Raw genomic sequence first — 26,107 nt, 5'->3', positions numbered from 1 at the left:
TAGGAAACCAATTTTGGGGTTAGTAATCCCTAAATCCTTATATGTGACAGAGCAACAAAAAGTTATTCATATGCCATTACTGATCAACAAGGAAGCATTTATGTCAAAGTTATTCTCTACAAAATGACCTGAAAAATTATTTTCACATTTTTGGGAGGAAAAGGGAATTTTATATTTGTAGCAAACTCTCCCTTAAGAGCATCTTTTTTTGTCCCCATGAGCACATGAAACTGCACTACACTTCGACCAAACCTTTCCATTTTGTCTTTGCAGATGGAGGATATAGATGAAATGTTCAGCAATTTGCTGGGAGAAATGGACCTTCTAACCCAGGTGAGACTGAGAATAAGAACTCTGTGAAGGAAACGCAACTGTAAATCATTCTCCTAAATTCCACATTGCTACACTGCTCCACACAGAGACTTCCAGGACTGAATAAATATTGACTATAAGGGGTTTTCAAAGGGGAAACAAAAATCATTTCAGTCTGTTTGGCATCCTTTCCTATTGCCTGAGGAACAGACAGACTGACATCATCCCATTTACAGTGCGGAGCAGCTGTGCTTCCATCTAACAAAGGAAATGATTCTAAAGTTCTTCCAGTTCTTTTCAAGGAGTCATCCAAAATAATGTCAATGTGTGCTGTTTCCTTCAGTGACCATGAGAAAATCACATGAGATGCAGCAGGAATGTTTGTGTTGAAAAACTATTAGTTTCAGCACTTGTTACTTGGAATCACCATCAATTCTTGCATACAATGTAGACTACCTAAAATAGAAGTGTTAAAAACATATATTCACAGCTACTTTTATATGGTACTATTTAGATGTAGTAGTAGATCTATATAAACATAGTAGTGTTGGGGACTGATGGTTTAGTTACCCTTTATGTTGGCAGGCATGCTACATTTCTTTTTGTCCCTCTTTACATTTTTCAAACTTTGGGAGAAATGCCAGAGGGGGTTTTGGGGCCCCTGGGGTAGCTGCCCCTGTGGGCCAGTCCAACCCTTCTCTGATTCTTGCTTCAGCTCTCCAGAAGGTAGGAAGAATAAATTGCTTGTTATTGGTCACACATGATTCATTACTGATCACAATTTCATATGGTTTTATCTCATTGGTGGTGGTGAGTCTGGTCACATAGTTCTTGCTAATTCGCACCCACATTATTAACCAGTTCATGGTTTTTATAAAGGCTTGCAAAGAACAAAACATGTTTTTGGTGTATGTACTGTATCTGGAAAATTAAATATATTTTATCCAGTCCCTTGTAGCTGTGAGTTTAGACTGTGAACTGAGAACACTTCTTCTCAACCTAGGTCCTTACTATTCACCTATAACCCAATATATGTCTTCCTTTTGCTCCACTTTCCCCACCCAAAAGTGCCCCCTTCACCAAGTCTTCCAGTGACCTACTCCTACCCTTCCTACAGCCATGGTCTATTTCCTTGTGTTGAAATAGCATGGGGGGCTTAACCATATGTATTTCTGTCTGATGTTGCTATACTGTTTCAGTGCCGCATATTAATATTTTTCTATGGGTTATCCCCACAGAGTTTAGAAATAGATACCCTTCCACCACCTACACGCAGTGAGTCAACAACAGAGATCAACTTCTCCGTTGGCTTTAAGGATTTGAATGGTAAGTAATGTAGCTCTTGGTATTGCACACAGATCTGCCCATGGTGCCTTGCTCCTAGACTAGCATATGTAACATGGAACACAGAGCATTAGATACATTAGATAAATGCTTAGATTTATACAGACTAATGCACAGATACAGGCACAGGTGCCCCATGCCCTGTAACCCATAGCAATAAAGCAGCCATAAGATCTAAACTATCTTTAGTTTTCAATATCATATTACCTTAATTGTGCTTTGTATAGGAAGGGCATATGCTACATGTTTTAAGCTTTGCCTCTGTAAAGACTAATGTATTAATTTTTCCTTTGCCTCTGTCTTTAGTGTTTCTTTTCTTTTTTGGTTTTTCTCTTGACGTGAATACTGTGGCATGTTGTGCCATGGGGCATAATGTCAGCTGTGTGATCTCAAAATGTTATACTTGAGCCCTTTAGTCTAATCAACGTTGTTGGCCTACAGTATAAACTTACATTGGTTTATGTGGTATCCTATTAATAAGTATATGGAATCTGGTTTGAGAACTCTGAGCCAGATGCATTAGTAAAGCTGCTCCATCTGTACTGTATAGATGCAATGTTAAGTCAAGACTGGCTTGTCAAAACTGGGCTAAGTCAAGTCAAGACTGGGCTAAAGCCTTTGCCTAAGCCTCCTATGTGCAACCAAGGTACAGTATAATGCTTGGTAGAATAATAGTACAAGTATGGTTTTTCTTAAATAGAAAACCTAGGACTCTGACTTTCCATATTCAGAGAATTAGGTGGTTAGGGCATTCATAGCTAACATGTTTCACAGACCGTACTTCATAATTTGCAGCAAAGAAAGGGCATGTATTCATTATACCACCCTGCTTTGCTGCTTTACAGAGTCGCTCAATGCGCTTGAAGACAACGACCTGGATGCGTTGATGGCTGAATTAGTGGCGGATATCACAGACGCGGAACAGAATATTGCCACTTACAACAATAAAAGCACGGCACCATTTCCTCCTGTAGATGCCAGCAACAACTATAATTTTCAGCCTCCCCCCATACCTAGCCTAATAGCAGGAGACCTATCTCTTCCACCACCCCCTCCAGAATTTGAGCAACAGTATCCTCCTCCACCTCATTATCCTCCAACTGAGCCAAAAACACAGGTAATGAATACAAAAAATAAAGCCTTGCTGCTGAGATGCTGCAGAAGTGAAAAGGAGCTGTTGTATTGATAATTGGGCTGTATAATTATGGTGTGGTAGGAGGGCTACTTGTCTGCCTGACTTTCTTCTCTGCGGAAATGTAACCAATGCATAAAACCATTCAGTATTATCGACCTACCTATAAATTAGCCTGTGCCCTACCTACTCCCTTTTGCTACTTTCATTTTGAACAGCAGAAAGGCCACATAAATTTCCAGTCTATTCCTGACACTTTGAGCAGGCAGCCTACCATATAAGTTTCCATATGTAGTGGCTGATTTACTGACAAAGGTGCTAAATGGCAACTGGGCAGTTACCCACAGCAGCCAATCAGAGCTCTGTTTTCATTTCTAAAGGTGGCCATACACGTAGCATTTGTTTCTCCCACGTTTAGAGCTGAATCGTCAGATGCGGAGGTAGAAACAATAGAATTCTACCTCCACCTGCCGATTCAGCCCTGACAGTAGATTTTGTTGGGGTGCCTTCAATGGCGCCCGATCAGAATCTTTTAACCCGGGCAATCGACGAGATGACCAATATCAGCAGCCTTTGCGATATCGTCGCCTCGTCGATCTGCCATACAAGCACCGAATATCGTACGAAACGAGGTGAATATTGGGTCTTTGCTGGTTGAACGCACTCTCTGTTGCTTTGTAAACTGAGGCACTCACTGCAAATTGTTGCATGCTCTTTGATCATATCGAGGAAGGCTGACTGGTAGGTCTAAGAAATGTTTCCCCCGCACTCAAATCCCTCAATCACATTTTCATCAGTGTATTCCTCAGAGACATTTTGCTGATGATAGAAGGTCTCAGGGTTATAGCCTCCTGCACTCAAATCTCTTGTTTTTTTAATTCATATCCGTCCAAGGAACTGGATTTCAGTACATGATTAGATCTTGCCAAGGTGGGCATCCCCACAGTGTGAATACCATTGCCACATGCACTATAATATTGCCATATCTCCACTATAGCTCTGTACCATGTGTATAGGAGGCTGAGATAGCATATACAAAATTTTAGCAAACCCATTTCTACACACTTATTTCTACGGCTATGGGGTTTGTTCCATTTGTATGCTGGGCTGAGAGATGTTCATGGTTCAATGTACCAATGTACAGCCTGCACCCCTCCACCTACAGAAGAAGTTGATTGCATTACCGTATGCCTTGATCACCATTATATTGCCCTCTGGTCATCCCACATTTCAGTGTTCCAATGCAACACCCAGATTAGGGGTCCTAGATGGTGCAGAGCCAAGCAGCAAGTGAATGAATCTGGGTTGCAGGCAGGGATATGAGTCTGTGGTTTCAAGCATATTCATCAGAACTGATGTCGGGGAGCAGTGATTCCTGGCAGCAGTATTACTGGGACACCCATGAAAGTGGAGAAGATACAATAACATAAATCTGCAAACTGTGGTCCTCCAGCTGCTGTAGAACTACAATTCTTTTAATCCCACCAACAGCTGAAATGGAAGCCCAGATGAACAACAGCTGGAGGCTCGCAACTTGGAGATACCTAAAATATTATATATAATATCACCCAGTAGTAATATAGCATACAGTTTTATTATTTATATACATGCACTTCCCATGGTTCCTCTGAGGGGCAGATACCCTCTATGCCCACCCTAAAACTAACCCTCATTTATGAGTAAGTTTCAGTGCAAAAATAGATACAATATTACACCATTCAAATGCTATACAGAAAGGTACTTGGTAAATTCACTGTGCGCAGAGGGGGTTGAGGTTGGCAGCCTAGCCAGCTTGGCCCAGCACTAGTTTTAGTATAATATTTTATTCCAGGACATAAACAATCTGTTTTTCATCAAGTGTCTCTTATTCCTAATACATTTCCTCCTACTTGTTCCTAATATATTTCCCTCTACTTGATTTCTACCCCTGAGATATTTTGAAGGAGTTCCAAGTAATTTACCTCCAAAGAGAACTGAAAGCAGCCATGATGGCGGGCTTAGGCTTTAAGGGGAAGCTTTATTTTGTCTACATTTCAGCGGGTTCAGGAAAATAACAAGAACAGCTATTCGGACATCTATTTTTATAATCTTTTTAGATTTCCATCATGTACTAATGTTACATGTGATTTATTTCTTGGCAATTGCATCATGGTGGATGGTTGCCGCAGGAAAAGGAAGGAATATGTATTAATGAGCATTTTATGTCTTTGCCAAAATATATCTTAGGAGGAATTGGAGTCCAAGGCAAAAACTGATAAAATTAAGCTTGCCCTGAGCAAAATGAAAGAAGCCAAAGTAAAAAAGGTAAGTAGCAGTTTGCATAATGTTCTTCTGCTATCACTTAGATGAAATAACATTTCTGTGCATTCATTTGTCAACACATTTAAGCTTATTTGAATCATTATGGCATTATATTTAGCATTTATGTTGCTATATGCGTGCAGAAGCCAGATCCTTCACACAATGTTCCCTCTAATTTCTTTTAGACCATTTAGGCCTGGACTGGCAATCTGTGGGTTCTGGCAAATGCCAGAGGGGCTGCTGTAAGGTGCCATAGACAGTCACTATTTATTGGGCTGGTGGGGGGCTGTTTGGGCCTGTGTGTATTTGAAATGCCAGGGCCTTTTTTGACTCTCAGTCCTGACCCAGTGTCATTTATGAACACAGCAGCAAGTGTGGGTGAACTAAAATGAATGCAAACATTGTGTGAATTGGTGCCATCCATTAAAAATACTCGCCTCCAAACAAAATCTTGAATTTTTGTTTGCGCCAAGCATTGTTGTGTTAGCTCTGAACCCACGATAGTCATTACCCTACAATCTGCAAAAGCCATCTCCAAACACAGCTTCACCCAATTCAAAAACACTCCTTAACACTCAAAGAATAACCAAGCCCACCACAAGTGTATGGTAGAAGCCATATTATATCAGGAAAGAGAGAGAAAACTGGAACATTTAATAAACAGAATCAGGGTACACAATAGATTCTATAGAAGGAGATGAGAGAGGATCCTTGGCATCCCAGCATTGGGATAAGGCAATTACTAGAGAATATCTCCCAGCTGCCAAAACAACAAAATTATGTGTGAGATCTTTCAGCTAGGATAACCACAATGTAGATGATAATGGGAGATGTGTCCTGTAACTGAATGGCATAACAGAACTGCACTTTTGTTGTTTATAGTCGAGGGAGCAACGGGGGAGGGCAGGCAGGGATTGGGTCTGCGTTGGCGGGGCCCACCAGGTTTTTTCCCAGTGTCCTGCTGGCCCAGTCCAACCCTTGCTATGCGCCAATCACTCACATTGATTGGCATTTGCTGATGTGTATAAACACACTCAGATCACAGTTACAACCATATGAAATCATACTAGGCTTACTACTATACAGTATATATACAGTATATATATAACTCCCTCTTGCAGTCTTGGCCCAAAAGGTATCTCGATTATGAACCCACGATGGGCAGAGAAGGAGCTTCCTCTTTATCAGCGCCAAGTTGGCAGGGTCATTGTAACAGGTCTTGTTCCTGTTTAAATAAATGCAGCACTTCTGCTTCCTGATGATTGCAACTATACCAAATGCTAATAGCTTCAGCAAAAAAAATAACTCTTTAGAGATCATGATGTTGCCAAAGGGTTGCTCTCCCTCCTTTGCTCTGCCAGTTACTGTCTCTCTTTTCAAGGTTGAGGAAAACACCTTGCATGTATAAATGGGAAAGTATATCCTAGTTATAGGTGGGTCTGTATAGCCAGTGTAGTTTTCTATAAATGTCCAATAAAATATATTCATAAATGGGTGCTGCTGTACTGGGTGCTAGTGACTATGTATGACATCTTATTCATAGATATCAGTAATAGCAATAGATATCAGGGCCACCCAGTAGCCAGAATGTCCTGGGTCATATACAGTAGAAGTACAGTAAAGAAACACTAGAGCTAAAGAACATACAGTAATATGATATTAGATATCCTAGTCCAAGGGCCCTATTTGTAAAAGTTAAGTAAAATCAATAATACTGGGGGGGGGAAGGGTGTATAAAGAGACATAAAATAAATAGTGTATTTATAAAGCTGTGTATTTCTCTTTGGTACAGTTAGGGTTTTTTCTTATTTTAAGACCATAATTTCTGCTATTATTTGACACCACCTCAGACTTGGCATAACCCATTCAACTGGATGGGAAAAATTCAAAGGCAAGAAAAGTCCGGCATTAGAAGTTGTGTAAAAACTGTTTTGTGGCCGTCTAAAATCAATATGCTGATTTATATATACACTGATATTATGTGGCAATACAGGTATAGGACCCATTATCCAGAATGCTTGGGACCAAGGGTATTCTGGATAAGGGGATCTCCATACCTTAAGTCTACTAAAAAATCAATAAAACATTAATTAAACCCAACAGGATTGTTTTGCATCCAATAAGGATAAGTTGGGATCAAGTACAAGGTACTGTTTTATTTCTACAGAGAAAAAAGAAATCAGTTTTAAAATTCTGAATTATTTGATTAAAATGGAGTCTATGGGAGACGGTCTTTCTGTAATTCGGAGCTTTCTGGATAATGGGTTTCCGGATAAGGGATCCCATACCTGTACCTGACATTTAGATGGCACCATGTGGCAATTAATTATGAGTGGGGTATTTATACTGGCTTTTTAATGCCCCTATTTGTGATTTTGATCCGTAATCACACTGTTTATTTGCCTGCGCAGCGCATTGTTAAGATCCATATGACTGACGGCAGCACAAAAACCCTGATGGTGGATGAGCTTCAGGCAGTGAGAGATGTGCTGGACAATCTATTTGAGAAAACCCACTGTGACTGCAGCATTGAGTGGAGCTTATTTGAAGTCATCCCTGAACTCCAGATAGGTAAGTGTCATCTGGAAACAAGCAGGAAACCAAATCCCCTCCTGGCATTGTGCTTTATTACATATACTGCATGATGTGTACTCAGTACTACATACTTGTTATTGACACATGAGGGGTCATTCTTGAAAGTGCAAGGGGAACAAGGGCACATCCCTTAGTGCTCATTCTAGGGGCACTTGCACCCCCTTCATGCTGCACTCTGCATTGAGCAATGGATGAACAATCTGTCCCTCAGTGATAAGCACTGAGCCAGGAGGTGCAACTAGCCCTGTCCCAACTGCAAACTGCCTATTTGTGCCCATCCGAGTGCAGCATGCAAATATTAATCACTTCCATTCAGAATCCACTTTTATTCATTTATTGGCATCCAAGCTCTCTAGTACAAAAGAAGCCCCATTTAACCCCCAATTAATTAATAAAAATCTGGAAAAGTTAGGGGAAACGTATTAAGCATTATATATAGGCGGGAGCACAAACAACGGTGTAAAATAAATGGAACAAATCAGGGTTATGTACAATTATGGTTTCACTGTACAGGACCTGTTATCCTGAATTCTCAGGACCTGGGGATTTCCGGATACATGATCTTTCCGTAATTTGGATCTCCATATTTTAAGTCTACTAAAAAATCATTTAAACATTAAATAAACCCAATGGGATTGTTTTGCCTCCAATAAGGATTAATTATATTTTAGCTGGGATCAAGTACAGGTACTGTTTTATTATTACAGAGAAAAGGGAATCATTTAACCATTAAATAAACCCAATAGGGCTGTTCTGCCCCCAATAAGGGGTAATTATATCTTAGTTGGGATCAAGTACAGGTACTGTTTTATTATTACAGAGAAAAGGGAATCATTTAACCATTAAATAAACCCAATAGGGCTGTTCTGCCCCCAATAAGGGGTAATTATATGTTAGTTGGGATCAAGTACAGGTACTGTTTTATTATTACAGAGAAAAGGGAATCATTTAACCATTAAATAAACCCAATAGGGCTGTTCTGCCCCCAATAAGGGGTAATTATATCTTAGTTGGGATCAAGTACAGGTACTGTTTTATTATTACAGAGAAAATGGAAATCAGTTTTAAAATCTTGAATTATTTGCTTATAATGGGGTCTATGGGAAGATGGCCTTCCCATAATTAAAAATTGTCTGCATAATGGGTTTCCAGATAACGGACCCCATACCTGTATTACCTATTGCTGGAGTCAGGCTCACTTACAGTGCTTAAATGAATGCAAAGCATTTATGCTTTAACACTTTACAGAGGTGCTTTGTGATTAAAGTCAGAAAAGAGGGACCACTAGCAATTTATAAAGGCTGGCACCACTGCAGACCCCCAATAGGGCCCAATTGCCTGGTGTCATTTCCAATGTTTGTTGTGCGAGTGACGTCTGCGTCCGATTCTTTAGGCACCAATAGACTGTGCCTGTTGATGCTGTGCACAGTGGCAAAAAGATTTCCGAGTGGTCTGGCATACACAGCAGCCCATACTTGGGCCTCTCTCTACCCCCTACTTGCATACGTCTGCTTCTTCAATAGTTACACCAGTGGCTGCACATAAAGGGAACCCTGAAGCTGCAGCTTGGCTTAGGAGGTAGAGTTAGCTTCTGGTTTTAATGGCATCAATGGGCACAGCACAATTTGGAACAGAAGGCAGGAAGTATCTTAATGAATTAGGTTTAACACGCAACAGATTGCAGGGAAAAGTACACACATACAGTAAATGACCCCTTACGTGTGTTGTAAATCTCTGGTTCCCACTCCAAAGGGTCTCTGATTTGGGGGCTCCAGGGCAAATGCCATATCTGAAAACCAGGCCTGTCTGGGTGGCACCTAAGGATGTATATAGGGTTCCCTGCTGACTCTTGTTATGTTGTTGTGGTAGTACATGTAGTAAGAACCAGCAGTTCATAGGATGGCAAGGGAGAGATGCTGCTTTGAGTAGCAATAACCCTGACACATAACTTTGCGTTATGCGCATTCTTTACTACAAAGCTGAAGGAAACCTCATCCTTGGAAGGAGCGTTTACAAGTCTGAATGGTGAATGTGGTTGTAGTGACAGAGAATAACTGAGGATAATGGTGTCCATATGTATGTATCACAAGAAATATGGCAAACACACATTCTCCCAGAAACCACACGCTGACCTACCCGTGTTGTTATTATTCCATTAGAGAGATTCTTCGAAGACCATGAAAACGTTGTTGAACTTTTATCAGACTGGACAAGAGACAGCGAAAATACGATTAATTTTTTGCAGAAGAATGAGAAATATGCAGTGTTTAAAAACCCCCAGGTAAGGACGGAACGCTAAACTAAAACACTGGAGAGAATTCCAAGCGTGACACTTGGGGAGGTTATAATTGATTGTTACAGGGGATAGAATTTGAGCTATGTACACTGTAACACATGGGGGCTCATTTACAATCAGTACAGGCACAATGCTGGGAAGCACACAGAGCACAGTTTATATCCAGGTGCAACTCTTTGCTCTCTAATTCACCAACTGAAAGAGATGCACAATTCCCAGAAAGCTGACATGCTAAATGCAGAAACATGGGGGCAGATTTAACAAAACAACATAGAGCAATGTGATTCTCCTTTGTATGTGACTTTTATTTCCACAGGAAAATGCAACTGGGACTATTCTGTCTGAGAATTCTCTTAAATGTGCTAGTGCTTGAGAGTACAAAATGTGGATGAAAAAAACATGAATTTATTTGCAGTTTTGTTTCCCACAATCATGTTTTTTTTCTTCAACCTTTAAACATTGGTGAATCTGCCCCTAAAGGTATTATATTTAATCCAGAATGCAGTGTGCAAAGTACAGGTATGCTAATGCAGAGTCAAATAGCGTTTTCTACATAAGAAGGGCTAGACTTTTGATTTAAAAATCTGAATTTTGGCTCTATAAGTAACCAAGCCAGTTTTATTTACTATCCCTGGTAACTTGCAGGGTGCTGGTGCCTGGGGCAAGTTTCTCAATTCGCCTCAAAGCAACAGCGCCCCTGTGCTAGCCCCTTCTATGTACTGTATGTATAACATACAGGTAATATAGACAAATAGCAGGGCAAAGTGCACAAAGCATTGGGTACAGAGACCTGCTGAGATACCTGCTGCTCCCTTCACATTACAGCGCATTAGAGTGAGCCCTAAGGTAGGTGGTAAGGACAAGGCTGAGCTGCAACTCCTGATGAAGGATTTGTTATCCCACTCTCTATACAGTGAGCTACAACCTTGGGGATCTCCTAAAGAGAAAGTGCTGAGGGAGTATATGAGGGCAGCATATAGAGTAGGGTTGCCACCTTTTGTGCCTTGGGAGTCCAGGCAGGGGGCGGGCAGATGATGTCAGGGGCAGGGTGGGTGATGTTTCAGGGTGTGATTATGATGTCAGAAAGTTGTGATGTGGCGATTGGCAGAGATTGTAATGAAAATGAAGACACACAGAGCTACTTAGTAGCAGCTACTTGTCATGGCTACTAAATGCCCTGCCCAAAATACCCTGCCATAGACAATACTGAGAATTGACTCTGCTAAATAACACGTAGAGACAATTATCAGTAAATGATAAGCATTGTCTATTTTAGTAGATGTGACAAGTAGCTGCTACTAGTAGCTCCGTGTTTCTTCACCCTAAGGGCTCTGGCACAAAACTCCCTGTTCGTGGGCGACTAATCTCCCGAGTTGCCATCACCTGCCATCCCACCAGCGAAATGTGGGTCGCCGCGCGAGGCTTTTTCGGAGATTTCCCGAAATCGCGCCGCCGCGTGTGCCATCCCACCAGCGACTTACATTTTCGCCGGTGGGATGGCAGGTGATGGCAACTCGGGGAGATTAGTTGCCCGCGAACAGGGAGTTTTGTCACGGTCAACTAATCTCCCCGTGTGCCAGAGCCCTAAATGTTTATTTTAATATGTGTTATCTGCTTAGCAACTGGGCGGAGTAGTAAGAAAGCATGTGCACACAGGAAAGGGAAGTGAGGAGGAGACAGAGTGGAGAGGACAGACAGGAAAAAAGTTCTACACATCCATATGTGCATTTTTCCAGTTCTGCTACACCCTGCACTTGCAGAGCTTCGGGAGTTATGCAATTTATATAAAGCTGAACTTTATAAAACAAAATTTTCACTCTACTGCGCACGTGTCGGCCCCAGGATTGAGAAGACAGAAGGAAGAGGATCGCTCTCTCACATCTACCCTGGGCTGCTGCAGGTTTCTCCTAACTGGAGCACCAACCCGGGGTATCAAGAAAGTGATTACAATTACTGGGGGTGCCTAACATTTGGCACCCCCCAGTGATTTTACCTCTACTTCTTCTTTAAGGGTGACAGCTCTGCACTTGGTCATCACAGAGATCACTTGCAACCCTACATACAACCATCTGAGTGTAGTATATAGGCCGAAAACCAGATTGCATGGGGTCCGGCAGAGAACGTTAGTGATACAAAAAAAGTTAGAAATTAGTCATGAGTTACAGAACATTGCGAGCTCTTGTATCAGTTATCAGTTGCTTTTTTTCTATCTGTAGGTTCAGTGTATACACCCATTTATTTTATAGCACTGCAGAATAATATTGGCACTTTATAAGTACATGTTAATAATGACAAGTTATTCATCCTTAATGGTATATCCAAGGAAAGGATTAGGCCCAATCCCCCATATGTAATAAACGGCACTAAGGTTGCCCAGAAGCAGTAAACCATAGCAACCAATAGGATGTTTGCTTTCAAACAGGTGATTGATTGCTATTGCTTACTGCTCCTTGGCAAACTTAGGGCCTTTTATTTGTGTCCCATTTTCTAATATTCCTTGTTCTCTTTCAACTTTGTTTGTATTCCCTATAAATGTTCAGCAAAAAATCCTCAGCTTGAGTGTACGATGCATAAACACGAATGTTTCCTATGTGGTCGGGCATATATGTGTTTGGCCAGCCAACGGGTGCAGCAGTATCTCCAATTGATGTTACTGCTTTTCTAGTTATACATGGATACAATTTGACTCCATTTGACTCACATTTTTCAGCTGTAAGAGGCAGTTACATGGTGTAAAGTGTACAGTCAGAAGCAGAAATATTAAGCGCTATTCAGCCTTTAATGCATAATTAAAGGCATGTGGGCATTAAATAGGACTGGACCCTTTAAAGGAATTTATTAGGTGTATTGGGAGTATTTGACAGTGCCCCCTGGTTTCTAATCTGCATAATCCCTCTGGTTCTTATAGAGATAGCTTCCCCAAATATGTCTGCTTGAGGTTCCCTTTGAAAGCTGATATTAAAACAGTTCAGCAAAAAGTCAACTGCTCCGAGTGCTAAAGCCAGGAGGCATACGCTTGCCACCAAGCGGGACCTCCTGGGACGTTAATTTGGCAGGAAATGGCTTATGAAAAATACATTTACTAGTTAAACACCAAAGCCTTTGCAATGTCTACAGTTACTGAATATGACAGGGGCGTCTGAACGAAAGCATATGATCAAACAGGGCTTCAGATTTGCACGGCTAAGCATCTGAATCCTCTTTTCGGCAGCTGCAAGTGATTCCGTATCATGAAAACACAATTATGTTGCTTAGGGAGAGTGCGGGATAAGAAAGCAGCTAAGGTTATGCATGAAATTCAACATTGCTTCCTGTATGGAATGCTTGTCCCCCTGCTGGGACCTTCCAGTAGCCTCCTGGCCTAACCCTAATGACTGATTAACCATTATTAAGTCATTAAACGACTCGTGAGCGTGCAACTGGATGCAGGCAGTCTAATCAAATGCACATTGTTACATGCCACTCACACATCGTGCCGGAACGGAGGTGCTCAGACATTACTCATGTGGGGTCCCCTTGAACTTGTTATGCCATTAAGGTCAACCACAGCAGCTCCATTGTAAGGCAGCAGTTACAGTGCCATTCAATATGTAACTTAATCACATTCATCTGGCTTGGAATTAAAATCAACAGCACTCATTCCATACGTCCATGTTTTTTTACTTTAAAATGCATAACTAATGGGACAGGGTGGGAAAGCCACTCTGCTGGGGTATGCCAGCCATGTACTGAAGCTCTGTTATAGAGCAGAATCTACCTGTTATAATGCCAGCGCAATTATCTGTATATTTTAGAATCACAACACTTAAACAATAATTCAAGGGAAAGTTCACCTTCGTAAAAGAGGCTTTAATCTACACTATATATGGGGGGAACTCTGGATGTGCTCGACAACTTGTATACAGGGAAAGTAGCGCCGTACACAGACCCTGTGACTGGTCTGGGACCATTTTTTCCCCTAGCTCCCTCTGTGCTATAGTAGTATGAACATATGAGAGCTCATTTATGACTGGCTGTGCCACTAGTGCAGGAGCACTAAGGGACGTAAAAGCACACCCCTATACATGGAGGCAACTGCAGGTCTCTGTGCTCCAAAATAGTGGAGTCAGTGAAAGAAGGTACAAAGTACAAACCATCCTGTTTTTGCACTTTGCACCCTACCTACCAGTTTCCGGGTCATTCATTGTTCTTAACAAACATCAGTGCCGGTGTCTATGAATTGTATACGATAAGATCAGGTAATATAAATTTTAGAGATATTACTCCATAGCACGTTAAAGGCGATGTCATGCCAAAAATTATGCAAACTCCTCAGAGCACTTTACATTCATCTTGTATATTTTGGACAGTTTTAAGTACTAATACCAGGATTCTACCTCAACAGTCAGTGACCCTAGGGTTAAATGTTAAAGAGAGCTGTTAGGTTGAGAGTCTGGTATTGATAGTCTAAAACTGCTATTGCTAAAATTAGAAAATGCATGTTAATTACAAAAGTGTTTAGAGAACCACCGAGAGTAAGTCTATACAATGATTTGGGTTTATAACCATTTTAAGATAGGAAAGAAGGAAAGATCTGCGTGCTTGCATCTGGTAAATCTATGTATTTCGGCTAGCTTCATTTGAAATACCATTTCACACCTATAGCCATCTTGAAATCTAACACAGACATTTTATTTTCTACAGAATTTCTATATGGCAAGAAAAGGAAGTGCAGATGTGAAGGATATGAATGAGAAAAACAAGGTGTCCCTGCTGGAGGTAGGCATTTGTTCTTCTTTACTTTTGTTCAGATGAATAAAACCAGCATTTGACACCTCACTTATCAGTAAAGTTAGTCAAGATGTTAGGACTGGCTTGGAGCTTCAGTTTAGCTCTCCCTCTCATTTGAATCCATTTCCTTCTTCCTCCTCCCCCTACCTGGTCTCTGTTATTATCTGTGTCTGTCTCCTGAGGTACAGATGGACTCCCCTGAGCTACGGACGGACTCGCTTGGTTAGCAAACTGGTAGTTGGACAGATACTTGATGTCCACTAGGCATAGAAGCAACCCTGTGAGCCAGGTCTTCTACAAATCAACCTGAAGCTGAAGCCACCAAAGACCAGGCCTAACATGCTTTACAACATATATTTTTGAGGCAGATCAAAAAAAAGAGTCCCAGTCTGTGACACTTGTGGGATATAAGAAAGCTCAGGCCTCAAACTTCTATGCATGCACCTATGTAGTAGATACGACCCAGAACATATATGTCAAACACAAGGCCCGGGGGCCAAATCCGGCCCACCTGGCTGTTTTATGTGGCCCTTGGTGAGTGTGTCTGACCATCCAGCCTGATCAATTTCCATTTTCCTCACATAGTAACTAAGACTAAGGGGTATATTTATCATGCTGTGTAAAAAGTGGAGTGAAGCATTACCAGTAATGTTGCCCATGGCAACCAATCAGTAATCAGATTTCAACAGTAGCAAAGCATCTGATTGGCTTCTATGAGCAACATCACCGGTAATGTCTTACTCCACTTTTTACGCATTGTGATAAATATACCCCTTAGTATCTTACTAAGTATATTAATAAAAAATTTGGCCCGCGACTTAGCCTGTGTTTTAGATTTTGGCCCCCTTATGCGATTGAGTTTGACACCCCTGACCCAGAACAATGGGAATTTGTGGATAGTAGACTTTTTGGTGTATTAATTACACTGTGAATACGTTCTTTCTTATATTAACCATCTGTTGTCTTCCTAACCCTGGTTCTAGCCATCTTCTGCTGCTGGAACTTTTTTATGCTGCTCAGCGTCTCAGCTGCTGGTAGGCCCCATGTTTCCCTGTGATCAAAGAGTCGATCGTTTAGTTAACAGCTGCCTTCTAGATATTGCTAACATCGAAAGCCACCACAATGCCTAGACATTCCTGAGAATAATATTTAGGAGGTTATTCTGAAGAACATAAGGCATAGTATGTTTCTTTTACTGTACGTGCATACAACTTCCAAACGACAGGAAATAGCAAATACTTTGAATGTAAATTATGGCTGGCTTGAGATATACAGTCGCATGGAATTATCAAATAAATGTCAGGGCTTTGTTGATTTTCACTAATGAACATATACAGTCAGGTTTCAAACATTGTGCTGCAAGAACCAAATTCCAAAGCTTCTGCATTAACATTTTCAGAATGTTATTTTTTTCTCCACATTGTTCCTGAGTTTGCATCTCAGAGTAAATATCCTTCATTATATGAATCTCCATTTTATATAAGTGTAGATTATAATAACAAAGTATCAAAGAATCTTTCTCCAGTGAAAACAAGCTGAGCTCTTGGAAAAGCTTCACATATGTCGAGCTCAATTAGATTTGTTGACGTCTTTTGTTCTTGTTCCAAGTCTTCTGTTTTCTATATAGCACCGTAGGCCAAGAAAGGCCTAATCAAAGCCTTTAACAATGGCAGAAGGAAAACTCCTCTTTGTTTTCCAAGCTAAAGTTCTCTAGAAGTTAATCTGAGCTCCAGCTCGTTTGTGATCTTTGCTAAATCGCACATTTAAAATGTTCCCTTTGTGCTTGTTTTATAGATTTTCTTTTCATTTAGTCAGTTGTTCCTGGTTAATTTGAGGTCGCTTCATTAGCCATGTCAGGGTTACGGTCTTAGATTAGAGGATACATTCAGTAAATGAGTAGGGTTGAAGTTGAAGTCAAGAACTGAAATAAACCAGGGCCAAATGGGTGTAGTCACCTAGAGTGGCCTCCAGCCTAACATGGCCTTGTCTTAGGCAAAGCAGACACAAAGTAATATTAAATTTGTTCATTATAAATTAGTTTTATAGTACTGCATTCGATAGATTTGTTCTATGCAATGTTTTTTTTTAAATCCAACTAAAAGACCCACCAAACCACCTTGCTACAACCGATCACCTGACACCTGAGTCTAAAATGGGTGATATAGAAGAGTTTAAAATATTGGGGCAGCATGATGGAGAAGTGGTTGTGGGCAACCAAGAAAATAGTGTGTAATGCCTGTAACATACAATATGATGTAGCTAGCTCTGGTTAGATGCCAAGATTGCCCCCTCTGATCTAGCTAGATATGGTTGAGAGCTCAACATGACCCATGCTGATGAAGCTCCAGTTGCAAGATATCTGCACTCCACAGAATCAGTGTAGCATTAAGGTACTGGGTGTAGATAGCACCAATATCATGGCACAGTCATAACTATTGTGTTTGATGTCTAGTGCTGGACGTAGGCCAATAGTAGACCCCCTTACCTTGAATGGGTCCACCCATAATATCAATAGTTGGCTAAAAGGTGACCTTCTCTCATTTATCCTAATCACCTTTTAACAAGGGAGTCCAACGCAAATGCCCATTCTGCTACAGCCAATAGCTGGCAATCTGACTCCTGGATTTGGTTTGGAATTCACATGAATGTGAGCCTTTGTTTTTTTTTTTTTTTTAGTCTAGCTGAATGAAATCCAAACACTTTGGGGCAGATTTATCAAAAATATGGACCTGAAAGAAATAACCACAACAAGTTGTTAGAGACAACTCTCGTGACTTCCATTTTACCTTGTCAGCTTTTACTTGCTGAGTTTTTCTGGAGACTTTTCTTGAATTGTTCCTCTAATAAATACAGACCGTTTGTGGTTCTTTCTCAAATCGTGAAAAATACATAAACTCAAATTTTGATAAATCAGCCCCTTTATTATCACATGACTCTCGATTATATGTTATATAACATATAATATGTGTGTATATCTTGTTGTGGAATTGATATGTGATTATGCAACTTAATGCAATAATAGATAGATCCTATACAGTATTGGGGGCCCCCACTAATTAGGATAGAATTTTGTTCAAATTGGTTGGCGCAGCGTACGTACAATGTTGTTTTTAACCATATATTGATGTACTTTTAATTGTATTTATTCACATTTTTTGTATGCACTATACAATCTTGACACTTTAATGTGTATATTTTATAAGTAATGTTAATGATTGTTTTACTGTATTATTCCACTGAATCTTAATGATTATTCTAAAGGGGTATCAACCTAATAATAGCACTATATTTGCACTCATGATGTTTTAATGATAACTTATGGCACAGGTCACTTTGCAGCATTTGCTGCACACTTTACTGCAATAGTCACTTTATGGCGTGTATGCACTGCTGTAACCTCCTTTTTGCTGGTTCACTATGCATAAATAGAGCATGGGGTCAGCTAGCATGGTTGTCTTGAGAAAGGTCCCAATGGGGACCGGAACGTAACGTTGGCTGTTCATGCGTTTTTAATACGCGATTGATATTTTTTAAACAAAACTCTGTGTTGCTGGTCTTTTTTTGAATATATATATATATACATATCCAGATGAAGGTTTCTGTGTGAGACCGAAACGTTGAGTAATAAACCTTTCTATTTTTGCATTTATATTTTGCTCATAATTCTTTAAATAGGAGTGCTGTCCTTGTTCCAGTGTATATATATATATTATTATGTTAGCTGTTCCCCCGGGTTGGTGCTCTTGTTAGCAGAAAGTTGCACCAGGCCGGGGTTCCTGCGAGTGACTGATCCTTTAGGCTGGTACAGTTTTAGTATATAAAATACTGCATTTCTAACCATAGCTGTTTTTAGGGTTTAGTTCCCCTTTAATCAGTTGCCTATACATTATTACAATTTTATTTTTGTTCTCATGCTGAACTGCTTATAATGCAGGACTGTGACTGCTGCACCTGTTTTCACTTATATTATTAGATTAAAGTGGCCGATTTAACATGGCATGGAAATTAGTCATCTAAAGGGGCCGATTTACAAAATATCAAACTGGGAAATCCAGAGGGATTTATTATTGTTGGCAGGAAAATTGGGCACTTTCCAAATTGGTTAAAAAAAAACAAGCAGTTCATATTTACAAAATGTTTCTGCTTTAAAGGAACAGTATACCCCCTTTTTCAAAATTGGTTCAATGACCATTACCTCTGGGGAAATAAAAGAGCGAGGATTTTCGTACATAAGCCTCATTAACTCCCATTAGATAAAAACAGAAAATACACTATATTAGCAAGTTGTACATAGCAGAACTGTGCATTACAGTAGCGTTCCCATCAGTCCCAGGGACAGACCCTGTGGGTTTGCCATTCTGTTTGAGGAACAAGGTCTGGGAATGGGTCTGTCCCTGGGACTGATGGGAACGCTACTGTAATATTACTTGAAGCGGTTGCTGACTGTAACATATACTGTTAATGAAGCCTTTGTTGTTGTGGGAAATAGCTGCTTGCAGACTTACTCTCACACTGCTGTACGACAGCCCAAATCAGCCCATAGCTGTTTAACATCATTAAAATAACTTAATTATGATCTCTACAATACCAAGAGCAATACACCATTCCTGTTTATATTTGTTTTATGAATTGGAATCATTTTCCTGTTGCATGGCTCCCCTTAACTTTATAAAAGTGCTTTTCTGTGTCTTGCACTATTGTTTGCCCTTATCTACTAGCAAAGCCTTAGCCAGTGGGAAAATGATGCACAGACTCGAGGGAAGCGTTGTCATTGGTAAATAAGGAAAGACTGAAGAGCCCATTATGGGCAGAAATGTATTCTGGGACAGGGTCGGACTGAGCCGCTGGGACACCGGGAAAAATCCTGGTGGGCCCCGGCGGCCCAGACCCGACTCTTGCAGCGCTCCCCCTGCCCGACCGCTCCTCCCCTGATGCATTAAATTTACGAGCTCGGGGTAGGACGTCGGGTGGGGGGCCCTGCGAGGGGGGTTAAGGGGGACCCTGCGGGGGGGGGGGGGGTTAGGGGACACCTGCAGGGCCGCTGGGGCGGAAGCCCCCGGTTGGCCCTTCACTCCCCAGTCCGACCCTGTTCTGGGATATATGGTGGTGCCTTTTTTCAGTGGGATGAGTGGTCCAGACTGGCTGTCTGTATATTCTGGTAAATGCCAGTTGCTGTAAGATGCCATACACAGCCAATATTCACTAGGTGTGGTGGGGGGGCTGTTTGGGTTTCTGTGCCAGGACCTAACTTGAATATCTGTCCCAACCTGGGTTTGAGGATAGTAAAGAAGATAACAATGAGCACAAAGATAGGCTAGAAATTAAAGGGACAGTACACATCCTTTTTAACTTGAGCTAAATGAATAGGGCTTGTGCTAATCATACTTTTTATCTATTGTTTTAATTAGAAATGAGTTAAAACAATTGATTAGTTAAAATGTAATTAAAATAAATATTTCTGGTTTCTGTTATTTCTGGCACTAAACATGACCTGAAGTCAGTTTCACATTAGCACTTCCTGATCAACAGACTTCAAAGGAGCTAATACAACTAATTACCAGTACCCTGAGAAGTCCCTGACAATGAGCTGCTCAAATGCTGCTACTTAGAACAGGACTGGTCACTACATGGTGCCTGACCCCCACACACAAAATAATTACCCCTCCGCTACCTGCCCGCTTGTGTCCCCTGCTCTTGGGGAAGGACAGACTCTATACAACTATAGAGTAAGCAGACGCCGTGGTCTAGCGCCCCCCCCCCCACCTCAGTGTCTGCTCCCCCTATCGGGACTCTATAGCACTGTCTGTGCTTGCCAACATTGTGCCCTGCATCTCACCCCAAGTTTTTTTTTTTACCCCAGACAGGAACGCTATATAAAAAGAAGCAGGCAGTCATCCAAATAAAGCACTGATTTGGCCACATTTTTGTTATATAGATACAGGTGGATTTAGGTTTGGCTGGAAGCACATACAAAACAAATGAAAAACATGAAACATATTATGTGACAATGATGCCGTATTTTCACATTCAATACTTTTTTTTATTACATTTTTTCTTTCATTCTACTCTAATTAACCAAATATGCCACATTGTTTTGATCCCTTTTACGTGTTTCCACTGTTTATTTTAGCCCTTTATTCTGAGTATGGATCTGTGAAATTTCAATCCATATTAATGGACATGGGCAGATTCTTGCAGAGCGCTCTAATTGTTCCTAACATGAATCTTTCTCTTCCATTCTCTATGCAGCAAAGTTTTTGCGGTGCGTCTGTCATTGTGCCGGAGCTGGAAGCAGCCCTGTATTTGAAGGAAGATGGCAAAAAGTCATGGAAAAAGCGCTACTTTCTCCTGCGGGCTTCTGGAATTTATTATGTCCCCAAAGGAAAAACTAAGGTCAGTGAATCAGAGGAAGCCATTTAGGAATAAAGTCATTCATGAAGGTGAAAGGAAAAAGCTCCCCAGACAAGTTCTTGTGAGTGTTCCTTCTGCACCTGAGATGCTCCCTCAGCTCCACCACTTGTGTAAATATTGAGACTGACTCCATGAAATTCTTTTCTTTTTTTGCTCTCCCTGTGTTTTGTTTGCTGGCTTAAAAGTATTGGGTTCTCTTTAAACACTTGAAATTCTCCTTATGTAACTTTAGAGCTTTATTCCCCCGTGGAACAGGAACCGACCCTCACAGAGGATGCCGTAGACTGTAGAGTCAAGGAATCCAACTCATGGCCATTGTTGTAATCAATGAACAGAGGACACTGTTATTTATAACACAGGCAGTGAGAATATAAAAACATTGCCCCACAATGTTGGATTTTAATGTCGCCCAATATTAATCACAAGGGCTGCTCCCCGTTTTGCTGTATTCAATCAGAGACATTCATAAAAAAAGCTATTTGAATTCTTCAGATAAAAGACACCTAGAATTCCAGACATGTTAAACCTCACCCTGTATTTCTGTCTTTCTTAACTCATAACTTATAGTTTCCTATGAAAGTGTCAGTTTGATGCAGTCTCAATTTTGTGTCGTGATTGATTTATTCATTGAAATGGCCATTACGCAAATATTCTCACTGTAGTTCTGTGTGGATCGTATAAAGGCTCTAATGGGTAGACTTCAGATGTGACACACTAGTAGAATTTTAAATAATAAGTTATAATCTGAAGATTGGAACATTTTTTTAACCATTATTTTATCTCCCTGACTCAGACATATGAAGCCATTTACAACCCCAGGGGGGACAAGTGCTAGAGCATTAAGGGGTGCAAGGGTACACACCCCTAGTGCTCATTTACTAGCACTTGGGCCCCCTGGGTTTTAAGCTCTCTGCAAGGAACACCAGGAGGCACAGCTCAGCCCTGGCAAAGGCCATGTAAATCCCCCAAACAATAAATGTAATCATCAAAAATAATCTTTGCAGTTTTAAATACCTTCTGCCACTCTGGTTGCAATTTGTGGGGCAAAATCGATGTGGTTCAGTTGGGGGAAAGGCACACTACAACCATACACTTTGAGGTACAATATGGTTTACATGTCCTTTGAGGCAAGGGTTGCCCCCTTTTCCCCAGTCTTACTGGACTATGGTCCAGGGAGGCCATAGGTGACATCACAGAGGTGGGGCAGAAACCTCACAGGGGTGGGGACTGGGCAGATCAGGGGCAGGGCATGGGCGTATTGGGGCAGGCAATGGGAAGATCAGAGGTGGGAGGAGAGGTGCTGCTTACAAGTGACCCTTGCTTAAGAGCGGATCTGGCAGCTAAAAAGTGAGTATAGCAGGGGAACTCTTTAAGAAAGAGGGGGAATTACAAATTTACTAACAATTGCATTTATAAAACCAGCACTGGCCCTGGCTGGTAATTTATTGGCTGGTTGTAACCCTACTTAAAGTAGGGAGTAAAGACAGGGCTTAGCAGCAGACTGCACCTCTTGCCACTCCAGCCTTGTGTTTCATTCTGAGGGGCAGATACGGGGCAAGAGGGAAGGACACCTACGTGCACCCCCCACCCATCCATGGCACAGGCTGCACCAGATTCAAAAAGCAGTCTGCTGGTCTCTGCACTCTAAAACACAACTCAGAGGCCCGTGGCTATTTGCACTATGCCCCACACAGACTGCAGCCTTTGGTTACACTTTGCACACTGTGTGGGGCATTGTTAATGAGTCCTATAGTATCCGTTTGTATATTTTTAAAATATGGCTCCATAACTCCAACTCAATGCTTGTACAAGTCATTACAAATATAGAAATAAGAAAAAACGCTTACACAGATTGGTTGCCGTCCTTTCATTGCTCTACAGAGGTGTGTGGGTTCCACTAGGGACTGAACTACACAGGGATCCATTATGGATTTTAATGGCTAGTCTACACTGCTGTTTGGAAAAGCCAAATGTAGGCAAAAATGTTTACAGGATCTGTTATCTGGAACTCTTGGGGTTTTCTGGATAAGGGACCTTTTGTAAGTCGGCTAAAAACCATTTAAATTTGAAAAAACCATTATGGATACACGTGTAAAACTACTATCACTTAAAAGCCCTAGACTACTCACATTTAACTAATCATGTGATTTGGGAATCACTTATGTGGTGCTTTTTTATGGCAATTGATTGGAATCACTTTGCAGAGATCTATTTTCACTTTTGACACAACATTTTTTTTTAATGTCAAAATAGTATTCTTGGCCAGAAAAAAATGATGAAAAAACCCCCATAAAGGCTCATTTATGGCCACAAACGCAACTGGGCACCCACATTGTTCCTTGCAGTGAGTTGCATTGTGGGGAAAAAAACATGGCTACTGCCCTTGTGCCCTCCAAATTGACCAGTGAAGACTTCCAAGTTGGTGAATACTTTTTATAAGTCAACTAATGTAAGTCACATAATGTCATTCAATTTCTTATTATTTTCTGTTGGAAAAGCAAAGAGAAAATGCCATGGGGTCTTGAAGAACATTAAGAGCTGACGTTCCTCTGTTCCCCTGCAAAGAAATACGGGTTAATGACTGTGCTGAATGCAGAGGAGACAACTGTAAATCTAAATGGAGCCGAAATTGGTGGAAAGAGAGTCTGGAAGTCGCTATTCAGATATGGAAATTCTCTGCTTTGCATTAAATTGTGAGGCGTGATGTAGCGTGAAGGAGCCGCTTCCAAACAGCGTGTGGCAGGCAGTTATCTCCAGTTGCCATGGCAGCCTCTTAAGAACAAAAAAAGGAAAGCTTACATTCACAAAAAAGAAAAGTGGCACGTAATAGTCAATCTAACCTTTCTGTGTAATTGCAAGAAGAAAAGAAATCAATTTTTACAGCACACACACAAAAAAATGTATTTGCTTTGCCCTGAGGAAAGTCAATTGAACAGAAAGAAGCATTGGGAAGGTGTCTTTTTCCCTGAAATGACTGTAATTTGACTTTAAAGCAGCAAGCTCCAACATGAAGTCTGAGACTCCCTTCTAGGTGGTTATTCACTGGGGCTTTCATGCAGCTCTTACTCTTTAGATCATAAGGATATCGCTCGGCTTATTCAGCACTAGTCATTTTCCAGCACATTCTACAAATATCATTGAGTACCGTAAGTCTCCCTGGACAAGCTCAGCCACTCTGGGGCTATTATTCCATTTGGATATTATAAGGCTCTTAATGGCTAGATCCCACCTACACAGTTATTGTTACATTGTTCTGTTTAAATACAATTACCCTTCTCCATAGGCTTTTATTCCATTGTTTCCAATCTGCTTCAGTCTTCTGATTTAGTGCCACTCAGAGTTGGACTGTGGTACATAGGGCCCACCGGGTACCCAGCACAAGGACCCATCACCCATTCACCACCATTCCCCGCTCCAACTTCACCGTTCCTGCTCTGCTATCCTACTTACTTTGATGTTGAAAATTAGAGATGGCCGTGCATTCCACCGTGAAACGCACGGCCATATTTAGTTGTTAACAGCAAAGTAAGTTACAATTTGTAACATCACTGTTTTAGTCCCTCCTCCCCTGCCAGGATTTCAAATGATGCAGAAAGACAAGAACTGTTTACCGCTGGATTTCAGCATATACAAATTGTATTTATTCATACTTTTTGATGGAACAGATTACAGTGATAGGTATATTAGTGGTTTCTGTGTTGAGTGGGGCTCTTAAACAAATTTTTGTTCGGAAGCCAGAGTTCCCCTTTAAAAACTGCTGGAGCCTAATTAATCTGATCAACCAGAGTACCATTTATACAATATCCTTTCCCCAACAATACACGAGGACCCATTCCCAGAGAGTCTCATAGTTACAGTGTGTGGTAAATAGCTTGTGTCCTGGGTCAAAGAACTTCCATCTAGTTTTGGGGATTAGGCCTGGCTCACATCCCAAAGGTGTTTAACTGGGGTGAGGCCGGGGCAAGTAGGTTCTTCCACTCCTATCACAGCAAACCCATTGTGTATGGACCTTATTTGTTGGGTTGTGGGGCTGCTGAAACGGGCAATATCCTCCCTCAAACTGTTACCACAAAATAAGAAGCAAATAAATGTAATTGTATCATGTAGTGGCCCGTGTCAGTAACAATGGTTGTGGGGCTTCCATAGCCAATGGCAAACCAGATAGTTCTGGGCCTACAGAATATCTGTGTGACATAAACCTTGGTCTTCTTTGGTTTCTCCAAACTGTAATATCCTTCCATAGACTAATGAATACAAATGCTGCTTAATTAAATAGCATGTTTGTTCCATGAAGTCTGTTCTTCGCTGACGTGCTTGTGTTTGTGTTGCAGACCTCCCGCGACCTGGCGTGCTTTGTGCAGTTCGACAACGTGAATGTTTATTATGGCACGCAGTACAAGCTGAAATATAAAGCCCCCACTGATCACTGCTTTGTCCTGAAGGTACGTTAGCTCTGAGAGGCTTATGACATGGCCATTAAATATCGGTTAGTAACAATAAATAGATGGAAACAGAATGTTTTTGACTGGCCTACTCTGCTTGGAGAGTGGATTTCTCATTGCTCGACTATTGGTCTATATAATGGACCCACTGTTCCAGCTGTGAGTAAGAAAGGCCAGGATTATATAAGCAGATGACATAGAGGGTTCAAAGCATGAGAAGCTGACGTGGTTTTTAAGATTGCTACTTGCCCTGCTGCTACTGTAAATGACGTATTACCGGAAACCGTGTCTTTGAAGCAGAGCAGAGAGTGACCTTCCCACTAGTTGAAGGGTAAAGCTTCTGTTTATTTACTCATGCTGTCTATAGGGCCAATCACACTTGGCTAATTTCATTGCAGACGTGGGGGAACTGACTGCAGTTCTCGTGATCGGCCGGTTTATGGAAAAAGAAATGAGGTTAGAATATTAAGCCCAGCTGAATAAGGCTTTAGGTCTGGCAGTAAT

The 26,107-nt window shown here is 41.2% G+C and overlaps 1 protein-coding gene across 1 annotated transcript in view; it reads left to right on the top strand.

Moving 5' to 3' along the window:
* Nucleotides 1-26,107, top strand: part of apbb1ip (amyloid beta (A4) precursor protein-binding, family B, member 1 interacting protein) — a 53,121-nt gene that overhangs the window by 14,036 nt on the left and 12,978 nt on the right. The window contains 9 exon segments of the mRNA NM_001102933.1: nucleotides 274-333; nucleotides 1,551-1,638; nucleotides 2,502-2,773; nucleotides 5,015-5,092; nucleotides 7,501-7,660; nucleotides 9,844-9,965; nucleotides 14,664-14,738; nucleotides 21,000-21,143; nucleotides 25,493-25,603. Of these exon segments, the coding sequence (NP_001096403.1) occupies nucleotides 274-333; nucleotides 1,551-1,638; nucleotides 2,502-2,773; nucleotides 5,015-5,092; nucleotides 7,501-7,660; nucleotides 9,844-9,965; nucleotides 14,664-14,738; nucleotides 21,000-21,143; nucleotides 25,493-25,603 (1,110 nt within the window).

Source organism: Xenopus tropicalis, chromosome 6, assembly GCF_000004195.4.
Source record: "Xenopus tropicalis strain Nigerian chromosome 6, UCB_Xtro_10.0, whole genome shotgun sequence".
Taxonomy (NCBI): domain Eukaryota; kingdom Metazoa; phylum Chordata; class Amphibia; order Anura; family Pipidae; genus Xenopus; species Xenopus tropicalis.
The sequence above is the reverse complement of the archived record's forward strand: the minus strand, read 5'-3'. Positions and strand labels throughout refer to the sequence as shown.